General features: G+C 40.7%; 1 protein-coding gene across 1 annotated transcript in view; it reads left to right on the forward strand.

Annotated features, from left to right (window-relative positions):
- nosip (nitric oxide synthase interacting protein) overlaps window positions 1-15209 on the forward strand; it is a 46636-nt gene that overhangs the window by 7589 nt on the left and 23838 nt on the right. The window contains exons 3-6 of the mRNA XM_033643920.2: window positions 7449-7554; window positions 8355-8436; window positions 10129-10264; window positions 14532-14683. Of these exons, the coding sequence (XP_033499811.1) occupies window positions 7449-7554; window positions 8355-8436; window positions 10129-10264; window positions 14532-14683 (476 nt within the window). The remainder of the gene's footprint in view (window positions 1-7448; window positions 7555-8354; window positions 8437-10128; window positions 10265-14531; window positions 14684-15209) is intronic.

The raw sequence follows: 15209 nt of genomic DNA on the forward strand, positions 1-15209 counted from the left end.
TGGCTTGATTTGTAGCTGTCAATGACACAGAGCCAAGGTGGGCACTGATCTTTGCCCTTTCATTTCTAGGGCCAAAAATTAATACCTCTGTCTTTTCTGGATTTAGCTGGAGAAAAGTCTGGCACATCCAGTCATTGATTCGATGAATACAGTTACTCAATGAGAGTAAGGGACTGTAGTCATGTGATGACACTGAGATATAGAGTTGTGTGTCGTCGGCATACGTATGATAGGAGATGTTGTGATGTTCCATAATCTGGGCTAGGGGTAGCATATAGATGTTGAATAGAAGTGGTCCGAGAATGAACTCTTGAGGAACCCCACATGTGATCGTAGTTCGCTCAGATTCATGGTTACCAATTGACACAAAAAGTCCCTATCTTGTAAGTAAGATTTGAACCATTGTAGCACAGTGCCGGTGAGTCCCACCCACTTTTCCAATCTGCTAAGTAGTATATTATGAAGTAGTATATTATGATCAACAGGCAGCCTGTGAAAGCTGTATGGGGTGTTGCGTGACATCCTGTTCTTGAGTTCAGGAAAAAGGCCCGTTTATTTGAGCGCTCCAAAAACTCCGGTAACACTCCAGGGGGTAGCACGTAAAAGACTCGGTCCTCTGACTCCTCTAGCGTAACACACACTTCACACACACATACTCATTTACAGTACCAAGCGGATACGCCCTCCCCCTCTCTGCTCCAACACTGACTGACAGCTGACTCCACTCATTCACAGTCACCACTGCCCCAGGGCCGCTACAATATGCTATCTACAGAGATAACACTGGCAATCTGAACTGGTCAGTGGCGAAAAAAAACACTTTTATACGGGACGCATTTGCCCCCATTACCGTTTTAGCTCGTTTCGCGGCTCAATACTGAACCAATTTTAGAATGAGTGGTACCCATGAATCATACGCACACATACACATGGGGAAATAGAGCCCAGGTTGAAAAATACCGAAGTTTTCCTTTAACCCAATTGAGAACTTGTGGTCAATAATAAAGTAGATGATTTACAATGATGGCAAGCAATACAGCTCAGAAGACCAGCTTTGGAAAACCATACAAGGTACAGCACACAGTGTCAGCAGAGAAGTCTTCCAAAACCTAACTAAATCAGCTGACCAGCGACTTCTAGTTTGAGTGAGCGGAAGTTCGCTGCAGAGATCAGCCTCTCATTGGGCGGAACGAGCCACCCGCTGAAGTCCCGCCCTACCACCTCCGGTTGTGTAGCAGTTTTAAACCGTTTTCAACACGTCCTTTACTGACCCTCTTTGAAAGGAAAGGAGGTTATATTGGACATTAGAGAAACACATTATAGACATTAAAAGTTTTATTTTGTATACAGTTGTAAAGAAAACTTTTGTTTTTGTTGAAGTTTGAATACAGTTGTAGAAAATATTATTATTCTCAATCAATAAAACGTTTAAAAAAGGTGCCTAGTTTTTATTTTTATATGTTATATAAAAGTTATATGCTCTTATCACCAACTTTATAATAATAATAATTTGGCACACTCATTTCTGCAGATTCTGCATTTATTTAAAAATACAGCCTACAGTACTTTAAAAAGCATAATATTAACCACACATTTGAAAAAATATATTCACTATCTGACTTCTTTTTTTTTTTTTTTAAACTTATAGTTTATTTATTTTCACAATAATATGATACATAAACAGAACAAACAGCAGGTGCCAGTCATTATATTGTACAATGTAATAGGCCATACCTTCATGGTTTGTAGGAAAGGGTACATTGGTAATATTATTCATACAGTGGATTGACACAGAAATAACAAAGTCACCAATGGTGACATAAAAAAAATGCATAAGAAATAGGGGAGTTCGATCATCTCACTTCTCCTATCTACACATAAGGAAAATACTTATACAGATATTTACTATCTGACTTCTTAACAAATTTGAAAATGACTGTTAACATGATTTTTAAAATATTCACAAAAAATGCAATATATAATAATTTGGCTTTTATCTTGAAAGTTAGTTACACAAGTCCAACCTTTGACCCCGTCGTTACATTCATCACCAATGCAGGGCTTAAAGTACTCCGGCGTGGCGTCGTATTTCCAGCTTCACGGACATTTCTAGTATTTTATTTATTTATTTATTTTTTTTTTTTTTTTTTTGTGGCAACAACTTGGCATAAGTTAGCATTTAACGAATCATCTGATGATATTCAGCTGGCCAATAAGTGCTGAGTGGGGAGGGTCTAAAAAACACACACACGGACAGGGTTTCAACACACTACTTTCAGTGTTGTTTAGGTGTCCGTTACAGCCTGATATCCAAATGAGTGTGGGTGAACGTGCAACAGAAATGGACAATTGAACTACGTTTGAATGATTAGCTTGTGTTAGCGTGACCGCCAGCTATCGGACACTGAGAGAAAACAGCATGCCATGCAGTGTTTCCCCCATAGATATCTATAAAAATGTTTCCCCTATATGTAACTAGCAGTGGTGCACCGCTGAAATATGACCGCTACTGCTGATTTTTTTTTTCCGTCTTAGCGCTTTAACCATTATTATTTGGCGCTACTGACACTTCATATCCAGGTCAATTCACACACTTGTGAGTAAAGTAACGCATATAAGAGGAGAGGGCTCCCTCTTACCTCTTCATAAATTTAAGTCTTATTATTTTGAGCGACGTACGCTTCATATAATAACATAACAATATACTATTTATTGTGTAATACCATCGTGTCATTTCTGTCTCTACGTGGTTATGCGTTAACAATTCTCCTCTGCTCTCTGTATCGCGCACGGCGGAGTTCCGACACACACAGGTGAGCAAGCTAGAGCCCGGCGCAGTTTGTTACCTGACATAGTTATTTTTATGGACAGTGTGTAAATAACCATCAACAGACTGCTGTTATGCACAGACAAAGACCCTGCTCGCACAGCAGCGCAGCACGGCACTGTTGGAGCGGAGCCAGTTTTGCGCTCAGGCGTTGTCATGTAAATAAAAACTAGGGATGTCCCAATCCGATATTTGGATCGGTATCGGCCACCGATACTAGCAAAAAACGGGCATCGGCATTGGATCGGACTGCATGGAAAAATGCTGATCCAAAAACTCCGATCCAGTTTTTCAGGGAATCTGCTCCAGGTTTTCCGGCCAGCCCAGCGCTCCGCGAGTCAAGCAGTCCATTCCAGTTATCCACTCCAGCTCTTACTATCAGTCCACTAGGCCAGCATGCAGACGGCAGACACACACACACACGGAGGATAGGAAGAGTAGCGGTCAACTTAGTTAACTGACTATTTGTTTTCTGCTCTGGTTTTTTGAGAGTGATATTTTTATTTGGTTTACACTCTTACTGTTTTAAGTAAAGAGCACTGATGGCATTGTTTTGGGCACAATTAGTGAAATTGGAGCCATGGATGGACTACAAAAACACTACTAAAATGACTGAAAAGGAAAGGCTGCATTGTTTGTTAAATGCCAACAATGTCTTGTGGTGTTAATCTTTTTTTTATTTATTAGGGGAGCAAAGCACAAGTGTGTGGAGTCTTGCTGCTATTTTAATTCCATTGTTAGACATTTTAAAGATTTCTTGTGTTGATCTATTTTCTATTTATTAAGGGGCCAAAGCAAACCAGCTATATTTTTTATTTAATGTTAATGTTCAAATTTAAAATTTGTTTATTTAACCCTGTTAACAATAAACAGGTCAGTTTCTCATACCAACTGTTGTGGATCATTCTAACTAACCCGATTAAGTAGTTGTTCTTGTTAGAGTAATATTGCTTGATCAAACCTTTTCTAACATGACTGACAACAAAATAAGTGAATATGTATAATACGCGCTTGGATCGGATCGGTATCGGCCAAAACTCAAGGCTGTAATATCGGTATCGGATCGGAAGTGAAAAAGCTGGATCGGGACATCCCTAATAACAACTTCCAGCACTTAAATAGGTCATAGCACAAAACAGCAGCATGCCAAGTGACTTTTTACTTTTATGTTCAATAAAAGTGTATTTTCCTAAATCTTGAGACACCTCATATGTAAGCTAGACAGACATTTCACCTGCTCATTACTGTGCACAAATGTACTCTATCCTACTTACTCCTAAAGAGCCCTTCTGGTGCCAGTAGATACATAGAAACATCCCAGCAGGCTGTGCTTTGCAAGCATACAAAAAAGTTTCACGCATGTGAAATTTTTTTTTCATGCGTGTGCTTCACCTCTGCTGCTACAACTCCATCCTAGGGGAAACACTGCCGTGTGCGTTTTGTGCAACAGGTGGATGCACCCCCCACACTGTTCGTAGTGTACAACAAAACGGATGACATTAAGGCAAAAGAAGCCAGTGGAGAATACAAGCTTGTGGATAACACATCGTCAAGGGCTAAGTCGGACGTTTGGGAGAAGTTTGGTGTCATAAGAGAGGATGAGAACAATATATTCAATGGCTTTGCTGCACGCAAAAAGTGCCTAAAAGTTCTTGCTTTTGATAGTCGCAAGATAGGCACATTGTCACTGAGGAAACATGTTGACTCCTGCAGGAGCACGGAGTTGCAACAATTGACAGATGCTTTGCCAGAAACACAACTTTTTGACCACCAAAATGAGAGAACAAGGAGGCCATAACACAGTCTGTGTGCCGGGACATTAGATCATTCGAGACTGTGTGGCGATGGATTTAGTGAACTGGTGCAGGGCTTAATTGACATTGGGGCACGAGCAGGTTGTGTGGACGTTAAGCAGCTCCTGCCAGATCCCACAACTGTCTCCCGCAGGCGCACAAAATATGCGGAGGATGTCAGACAAAACATAATTCAGGAGCTAAGGATGCAGCTGACAGACAGTAATGGCGCAGTGACGCTGGTTACCTTTGTGTGATGTTGCACCATGTCAACAACAAGTGGGAGCTGACGGAGCGAGTGCTTTGCACATCTGACTGGGACAGCAAGTTGAGTTAAACAGCAGATAACATCAGACCCGCAGTCATACAAGCACTTCGTGAATACAGTCTCGATGAGTTCTTCTCCAAACTAGTGTATGTGACTGACAGAGGTGCAAACATTGTTGCAGCCCTGTTCACTGTTTCAAGGCTAAATTGCGTAGCACACATCTTGAACACATTGTTGCGTACCATACTTGAATAACTTGCTGAAGGTCAGTGTTTCCCATACATTGACGAGACTATGGTGGCCCGCCATAGTCTAATTTGCCCCGCCGTAGCTGCTGGTGCCTCTGGAGTCCCGCGAACATCAAGGTGTAGGATCCTCCAGAGGCTTGCAGTTATGCATAATCCTTCTATTCGGCCACCCCTAACCAATGCTCACAAGCAGAAATGGCTGCAGTGGGCCCAGAAATACATGAAAACTAATTTTCAAACAGTCTTGTTCACTGATGAGTGCCGTGCAACCCTGGACGGTCCAGATGGATGGAGTAGTGGATGGTTGGTGGATGGCCACCATGTCCAAACAAGGCTGCAACGTCAGCAAGGAGGTGGCGGAGTCATGTTTTGGGCTGGAATCATGGGGAGAGAGCTGGTCGGCCCCTTTAGGGTCCCTGAAGGTGTGAAAATGACCTCTGCAAAGTATGTTGAGTTTCTAACTGACCACTTTCTTCCATGGTACAAAAAGAAGAACCGTGCTTTCCAAAACAAAATCATCTACATGCACGACAATGCACCATCTCATGCTGCAAGGGATACCTCTGCATCATTGGCTGCTATGGGCATAAAAGGAGAGAAACTCATGGTGTGGCCCCCATCCTTCCCTGACCTCAACCCTATTGAGAACCTTTGGAGCATCCTCAAGCAAAAGATCTATGAGGGTGGGAGGCAGTTCACATCCAAACAGCAGCTCTGGGAGGCTATTCTGACATCCTGCAAAGAAATTCAAGCAGAAACTCTCCAAAAACTCACAAGTTCAATGGATGCAAGAATTGTGAAGCTGCTATCAAATAAGGGGTCCTATGTTAAAATGTAACTTGACCTGTTTAGATGTTTTTAATTGAAATAGCTTTTGATTTCAGTAAGTATGACCTCCTAATGCTGCAAATTCAACACATGACTATTTTCAGTTCTTTACAACCTAGAAAATGTCTTGAAACTCTGTTGTGCATAGTAATTTGGAACAGTGCATTTTAAGTTTTTTTATTTTTGAAAAAAATACTGTTTTCATTGGGAGGTTTGTTCAATAACATTTGAATTCAACTTTAACAGTTGATGACTTGAAAATTATGCTGACTGTCATTTGCATCGACTGTTTCGGAAAATCAGAGAAAAATATCATTTGCATAATAATTTGGAACGCGGTGTAAATTTAATTTTTTTTTTGTTTGCCTTTCTTCTTAAAATAGCATTGATCTTTTGAGTTAATTTTATATTATATTCAAGAACTCCAGGAGAAACGCGAAAGCCCCCTGCCATCTGCCCCGAACGTGCCGGGTGCACCAGAGAAGAGACAGCCTACATTGAGTTCAACCTGGCAGTGATTGAGTGGAATGTTTTTGCCATCCCGGCATGGAGCACAGCCAGTAACAGAGACTTTTCCTTTGCTTGATTTGTTATTCAAGAACGGAGAACCCAAACAGATGAGAGGGTGTATCATCTCTATGCAACACCTCTCTCTAGTTCCATTCTAATTTCCAGCTTTTCAAACTTATTTTGTGGCTGAATATAATTTGTAACTTTTTGAAGTATGAATAAGGGTAGTGATTGTTGCATTTGTAGTAGTGACGAAACGGTGAAAAACAGAGAGAAAACCGGCATCAGATGGACTGTATTCATGATCACTATACCACAATAATATAAATAACCCTGAACTCAACTGGGCTTAACAGGTCAGGTGGGGCCAACTGGTCTGTGGAAGCCAAAATCAGAAGTACCACCTTTCAGAGCTGCAACAATTACACTAACATTCCTTGCTGATATGCACACATTGTCAAATTTCACTGAGATGCAGTGACAGCTCACTGTTTTTGATGGATGTTTTTCTTTACCTTGCATTTAGTTATCTTAAACTCAGTGGAACCTGTTAATATCTTTTATTTTGTGGTGATGACAGGCTTGCTGTGTTTATGTAGGACAGATTGCTGTTTGGATTCACGTTTCAGAGCAGAAACTGATCATTCTCAAATCTAGGTATACACAGAAGGTGAGCCAAACAGCGGTTTCATGTATTCCGTGTGGCACGGTTTATCAAAATTCCAAGGTCCCTTTCCTCTGAACAGGTTTCCTCACACAGTTCAGTCATCTCTTAAAGACAGTGCTTCATCTGTCAGTTATGAGGCTTTCCAGCAGTCTAGTTCTGCAGTGAAAAGAATATACCCTTGGTCTAAATACTTTTATATTTTCCTTAAGCTTCCATGAGTAGACAGAAAAACTGTACAAATTGGAATATGAGTAATCTTTTTCAGTGGATAAATGTGTAAGCGTGTTGTGTGTGCCTCTTCTCTCAGCGGCATCTGGTTACGGGACACAGAGCATTCGACTGGGCAAAGATGCGATCAAAGACTTTGACTGCTGCTGCCTATCCCTGCAACCCTGTCAGGATCCTGTGGTGACGTACGTCTGTTTCTCCAACGTACACACACACACACACACGCACGCACGCATACATTCAAACACACAAATTTGGGGTGCATTCCAAATCGCAAATCTTCTTAGTTTTAGTATGCATTGCAGCTGCCCTTAAAACGTACGCACTGTTGAATGCAGTACGCACACAATCAGCACATACTGGTTTGTAATATCATTATACCCTGAAATTTGACACTCTTGTTCATATATTTGTTATCTTGGAGATAACACAAAATGCATTTCACTAAGTTCGCCAGAATCCGTAATCAACCCAGAGGGCAATGCTGTTGTTACTTTGTAATGTTTGTAGTTAAAACTGCATACATTGTAGATTCTAACATATTCACCACGTTAAAATGACATATGCATTTCTCTGTCATTGTGATTTTCATAGTTTTTGCCCTTTTGTTGTTTGTAATCTCTATGATTATTTTGTTACTTTAAACCGTTAAATTCCTATGATAAATTTTTGACTGGTCATCAGTCACTTGAATGCACTGTCATCCGTCATTACGGCTTCTAAGAGCTGTCATTCAGCGGTCAACGAGCTGTCAAGCTGTCATCTGTCTGCTGCTCAGTCGATGTGATGTATCTGCCGCTGTGCAGAGGACTATGGGTCAGAATTGCCAGAAAAGCCTGCTGGCTTATAGACTGCAAAATGCAACTGGATGCAGTAGAACATCCTGGTATGGAGTTTGGGTATTGGAATGCACATATACTGTATGACCCTAACATGTGAGCACATATGTAAACATTTTTTGCATTGTTTCTGTTGCTGTTCTTAGACCAGATGGATTCTTGTATGAAAAACAAGCCATTCTTGAATACATTTTGCACCAGAAGACAGAAATTGCCAAAAAAATTAAGGTAAGTGCTGAACTGTCTCAAACTATGTCTACTACACCGTCAAAAGACTTGTATGAACACTAGCTTTTTCAGGCTATTTTTGTAAAAAAACGCTGTCTTAACACCTGAAACAACAGAGAAATCTCTTCTTCTGCTGCTGCTTCTTTTGCTTCTGCTGCTGCTTCTTCTGCTTCTGCTTCGACATCTCCTTCTTTGCCCTCTCATCACTTGGCAAATTACAAAACTGCATCATAGCCAGCAAAAGGCAAAAAGTGGGACCTACAGTACAGCCTGGCTGACCAAATCATGATTTTATGGTCGAGGCATGTCTGACACAATTAACATAGAGGTGCACTGCATGATTTATAGGAAAGGTCAGAGACAACTGAAAGTTGTCTTATTAAAAATAATGAGAACAAAAACAGTATGGCTGAGCCCTAATTAAGTAGCCAGCTAAATGAGTGGTCGACTGCTTAGCTGGTAGCCAGCGCTTATGGAGAGCTCTGGGGCCAGATGTATAAACCCTGCATATGCATTTTTCCACTGATGGTGTTCCTATTTTTGGAGGCTGCACAGCATTCTGTAAAATGTCAAACAAAGTCACATTTATAAACTTCATTTTAAATTAGTTATAAAGTATCAATCTGGTTATTTACATTTGAGCCTTCATCCCCCTGGTAATGATCGTTCAAATTGTTTATGAATTGCAAAGCACTTTGTAAAGTCTGTTCCAGCCTGAGCACTGACTGAATCATCAATCAACATGTGATGAATTAGAGGTGCAGACGCTACAAATACCCAGAGCCACGCATAATGAGAGCTGTTCTAATTGGTGACATTAATCTTTTTATGCCTCTGTGCCGGTAATAGCCGTGGCCAGAGGCATTATGCTTTCGGGTTGTACGTCTGTCCCATTCTTGTGAATGCAATATCTCAAGAACACGGGAATTTCTTCAAATTTGGCACAAACGTCCACTTGGACTCAATTAGTCATTTGTTTTTTTGTGCTCATAAGTCAAAGGTCTAGGTCACTGTGACCTTGTCTGTCTCATTCTTGTGAACGTGATATCTCAAGAACACTGAGGGAATTTCTTCAAACTTGGCACAAATATTCACTTGGACTGAAGAATAAACTGAATGGAATTTGATGGTTAAAGGTTGAGGTCTCTGTGACTTCACAAAACATGTTTTTAGCCGTATCTCGAGAATTTGTACGCTATGTATGTGTATGTGGCTCTATTTACCTTTTAACATCATGGGTTGCAGAGAAAGTTTAATGTGACTGAAAGTCCTTAACTTTCCTTGCACACAACCACTGATCATTACTGGGTAAGTTTTTGTCATTGCTTTACCAAAGCCATGTCAACCCCCCACACACACTGACACGTCAAGCTCATGTTGTAAGATTTACACATTCTGGAGGCCATTTTGGAAAAGCTGAATTTTTGACTGCCCTTTATGAGCCACAGTTAACTTCCATCACTGAGTCTGTATTTATGATATGTTGATGGTTCTGTTGTTTGTGTCCCTGAAACATATGTCAATGAGTGAAATCTGTGAGTGGATTTTAGGTTACAAAAATTGTTCTTGTCATTTTGCACACAGGAAGTTGTTTAATTTTTGCTTCATCTTTCTCTAAAATATAGAAGAATTAAAGAATTTTCTGTTCTTGTGTAAAGTTGAGAGTACCTAGTGTGTTGTCCTCCTCTTTAGGCGTATGAGAAGCAGAAGCAGACGCTGAAGAGCAACAGCCAACTTGAGTCCAAGTCAGAGGAAAGAGAACGGGTGGAGAGGTTTAAAAGCAGGGAGAACAGCATTGTGTCCAAACCCATCAACCCATTCACATCTGGTACGTGTGTGTACTGCATACTGTACACTGTCTCACTGAACTGTGTGGACAATGTCCACATTAAGTTGGGTAGGTTTGTAAAAGCAGTTCCTATGTTAAAAAAAGACACAGCAGTCCATCCAAATTAGCAACATGTCAGATCATAATTTCATAAACTGCAACACCTGAACTGTGCATCAGAGTCAACATCTGTTTCCTCTGCTGACTGTCTGTTTTGCCCCTGGGATCACCTGTGTTATGTTTTAATGCAGCTGAACTCACACTAATGTTTTTGTCCTTTTCATTTTTTTTTTGTTATAACAACAACAACCGCAATGTATAACTAAAGCCCTATTCAGACGGGATTAGTTTTACATAAGTACGTGGGGTAAAGTAATAATTACCAGAGATTTTAGTCCTGTCCGAATGTGCCATGTCAGTAATCATTACCGCACGATGTCAGTAAAAATTACCGCGAGTTATACCTTCTGTAAAAGGGTCCCGGAAAATTACCTCAGGTAATACTAATCCTGTGCGAATAGACCAGCAGTAAATATGTATGTTAGGGCTGTCAAAAAAAATCAAAGTTTGAAATATATTCGAATATATATATTTTTTATACAGTGGTGTGAAAGTGTTTGTCCCCTTCCTGATTTCTTACTTTTTTGCATGTTTTCCACACTTAAATGTTTCAGATCATCAAACAAATTTAAACATTAGTCAAAGATAACACAAGTAAACACAAAATGCAGTTTTTAAATGAAGGGTTTTATTAATGAGGAAGAAAAAAATCCAAAGCTACATGGCCCTGTGTGAAAAAGTGTTTGCCCCCCAGCTCCTGTTAAAACATAACTGTGGTTGATCACACCTAAGTTCAATTTCTGTAGCCACACCCAGGCCTGATTACGGCACACCTGTTCCCAATCTAGAAATCATTTAAATAGGACCTACCTGACAAAGTGAAGTAGACCAAAAGATCCTCAAAAGTTACAGACATCATGCCGGATCCAAAGAAATTCAGGAACAAATGAGAAAAAAAGTAATTGAAATCTATCAGTCTGGAAAAGGTTATAAAGCCATTTCTAAAGCTTTGGGACTCCAGCGAACCACAGTGAGAGCCATTATCCACAAATGGCGAAAACAGTGGTGAACTTTCCCAGGAGTGGCCGGCCGACCAAAATTACCCCAAGAGCGCAGCGACGACTCATCCAAGAGTTGACAAAACACCCCACAACAACATCTAAAGAACTGCAGGCATCACTTGCCTCAGTTAAGGTCAGTGTTCATGACTCCACCATAAGAAAGAGACTGGGCAAAAATGGCCTGCATGGCAGAGTTCCAAGACGAAAACCACTGCTAAGCAAAAAGAACATTAAGGCTCATCTCATTTTTGCCAGAAAACATCTTGATGATCCCCAAGACTTTTGGGAAAATATTCTGTGGACTGATGAGACAAAACTTTTTGGAAGGTCTGTGTCCCATTACATCTGGCGTAAAAGTAACACCGCATTTCAGAAAACGAACATCATACCAACAGTAAAATATGGTGGTGGCAGTGTGATGGTCTGGGGCTGTTTTGCTGCTTCAGGACCTGGAAGACTCGCTGTGATAAATGGAAGCATGAATTCTGCTGTCTACCAAAAAATCCTGAAGGAGAATGTCCGGCCATCTGTTCGTGACCTCAAGCTGAAGCGAACTTGGGTTCTACAGCAGGACAATGATCCAAAACACACCAGCAAGTCCACCTCTGAATGGCTGAAGAAAAACAAAATGAAGACTTTGGAGTGGCCTAGTCAAAGTCCTGACCTGAATCCTACTGAGATGCTGTGGCATGACCTTAAAAAGGCAGTTCATGCTCGAAAACCCTCCAATGTGGCTGAATTACAACAATTCTTCAAAGATGAGTGGGCCAAAATTCCTCCACAGCATTGTGAAAGACTCATTTCAAGTTATCACAAACGCTTGATTGCAGTAGTTGCTGCTAAGGGTGGCCCAACCAGTTATTAGGTTTAGGGGGCAAACACTTTTTCACACAGGGCCATGTAGCTTTGGATTTCTTTCTTACTGTAACTAAATTATTATCTCAATCGCCATCTTTTATAAACAAAGAAAATCAGATATGTCTAATAAATTTCTACGAAAGGGCAAATTTGAAGTTGTTGAGGAGACTCTTCCTCAGCCAAAGAGGGCAAATGGGCTGCTGCTTGGTCAACTTAAGCATGTACATTTGCATGTCCCTGGCAGGAGGCAAAACTGAAGCACATCATTTACACAGATAGAATGAAACAACACATTGTAGGAGAGAGAGAGAGACACAAGGATAGGCTGACTCTCCTGGAGGACAGAGATCCAGATCCAAGACATCTGTAATGAAACACCAATAGCCAGGAGAGAAACAGAAAAGGAGAAAGAGAGAAAAGGTCCCAGGACGCCTGACAGATAATTAAAGAATAAGAATTTAATTAAAGGACCCTTCATTTAAAAACTGCATTTTGTGTTTACTTGTGTTATCTTTGACTAATGTTTAAATTTGTTTGATCTGAAACATTTAAGTGCGGGAAACATGCAAAAAAGTAAGAAATCAGGAAGGGGCAAACACTTTTTCACACCACTGTAAGTACGAACCTAAATTTGATAATTCGAATATCATTAATAATTAATTAATACTATCAATAACGTTGTATATCACGGCGAATCCCGTGCGCGCGGAGATGGCTCCCGCACAAGACGGGCCAGAGAGGGACGCAGCGATGGAGGGAGAGGCGCCGAAGGAGGAGCCCGCTGCGCCAACACCACCCACTGCGCTGTCTGCGATGTGTGACCTGTTCGGGGAGACATACAGGGAGAGTGTTGCACCTGCTGTCTCCCTGCCTACCCTTTTTGAAGAAGAGATGAAACGTTACCAGAACAAGACACCACTACGAGCTGACCAGGATCCACTCTTGTGGTGGGAAACTACGCACTGAAGTATCCAAACATTGCTCAGATAGCGAGGCAGAAGTTGCTCATACCTGGCACTTCAGTGAGGTCAGAACGGGTGTTTTCATCCAAGTGTCATGTTCATATTGCGTCAGCAATAAGCATCTTATTTTTTGTGGGTTTTTTTTGTAAAAAAATAAATTTAAAAAATTAATTCGAAAATATTCGAGCTCAATTTCATGGTGCTTTTGACAGCCTTAATGTGTCTAGATATTTAGTCATATCCTGTTTACAAGTGGTTTTTCGTGGATTTTCAAGCATGGAGGCTCTTGAAGAAGCACTCTGTTTTGCACTTAACAGTCGGACAAGTCCGTGTGAAACCTCAGGTACTGTGGGCCTACGACAAACACGATTCAAGTGTGTTCGAGTGTGGTACGCACAGGAAGCAACGTCATACGCACATGACGACAGGAGGGGACGACGGTGCGTGAATGGATTTAACCCTCCCACTTGTGGTAGTTTTACTGATATTTCTTATCCTGTGCGAATTGGCCATTAATATTACCGACGTCCTGTGGTAAAGTGACATTACCCCACGTGCCCATGTAAAACTAATCCTGTCCGAATAGTGCTTAAGTAGAACATTTCATCGTAGTCTATAAATGCTACCTGATAACAGGAGCTCCTGTTCTGCTTCCTGCACTCACAGCTCAGTTTTCCTTATCAACTCAAAAATACCAGGCGCCTTAAGAGCAAAAATGTGAGGCACCTAACAATGCAAAAACAGCAAGCAAGAAGCTTCACTCTCATTCAAACAATTACAATATCTTTATTTCTATTAAAAACAATTACAAAAAGTCGCTTCCAGCTGCTCAAACGCATATTTTGTGATCGGGGCCTTAGGCTACTGGAGTCCATGTCCGGCATTTGTTGGACCAAAACTGTAGTTCCTTTCTTGTGTGAAAAGATGCACTGACCACCAACTTTCCTTGCACACACGTCTTCTTAGTAGAAGTCAGTTTAAAATATCTTCCTCTTCAGTTAACTCACTCACAAAATCCTTCCATTTTTAAAATGCAGAAGGATGCAAAGTAGCATAAATATATATGTGTATATCTATATGTGTATGTGTGTGTGTGTGTGTATGTATATATATATATATATGTATGTATGTATGTGTATATATATATATATATATATATATATATATATATATATATATATATATATATATATATATAATGTGTATATATATATATATATATATGTGTGTGTGTATACACATATATATAAAATGTGTGTATGTATGTAGAACAGTTACTCTTGAAATAAATGCATTATCAATGAAGATCACTTTTTCTCCCGTCAGGGCAGAGCAAAGGAGGCGAGATGGGCAGGACAGATGGCAGCTCAGCAGAATCCCCCAGTGCCGCGTCAGCTGCCTCTTCCAGCCAGACCCTGCCCAGTTTCTGGATTCCCTCTCTGACACCTGAGTTCAAGCCCACCCTGCTCAAAAAACCAGTGAGTGTCTTCTTCTGCGTCAGTATGTCAGGTCGGGGCAGTGCTTTGACAAACATTTCTGTACGCTGGTTTACTATCAGTAATTTTAACATCTCAGTATTCACAGAAGCTGATTGAATTCATAGAAAATACTGTAACAGAGCACTGATAAGTCTTTAGTTGCAGGTTGGTGATGCCTTCTGTCAGGAAGTTTAGCCCCTTTTTAGATATACGCCCCTTTTTGTTCATCCTATTGCAGTTTAACATGTTGGCTCCATGTTTGAATAAGCACCCTGTTCACTTGTGTGTAAAAGTCAAAGTGGTGATCGTACTAGGACCTGAAACATTTCTGCATCACTTTAAATATGACACATGTATGAAAACCTTCTAAGATAACTGTAACTAAATTATTATCTCAATCGCCATCTTTTATAAACAAAGAAAATCAGATATGTCTAATAAATTTCTACGAAAGGGCAAATTTGAAGTTGTTGAGGAGACTCTTCCTCAGCCAAAGAGGGCAAATGGGCTGCTGCTTGGTCAACTT

This window comes from Epinephelus lanceolatus, chromosome 18 (genome assembly GCF_041903045.1).
Source record: "Epinephelus lanceolatus isolate andai-2023 chromosome 18, ASM4190304v1, whole genome shotgun sequence".
NCBI classification, from domain to species: Eukaryota; Metazoa; Chordata; class Actinopteri; order Perciformes; family Serranidae; genus Epinephelus; species Epinephelus lanceolatus.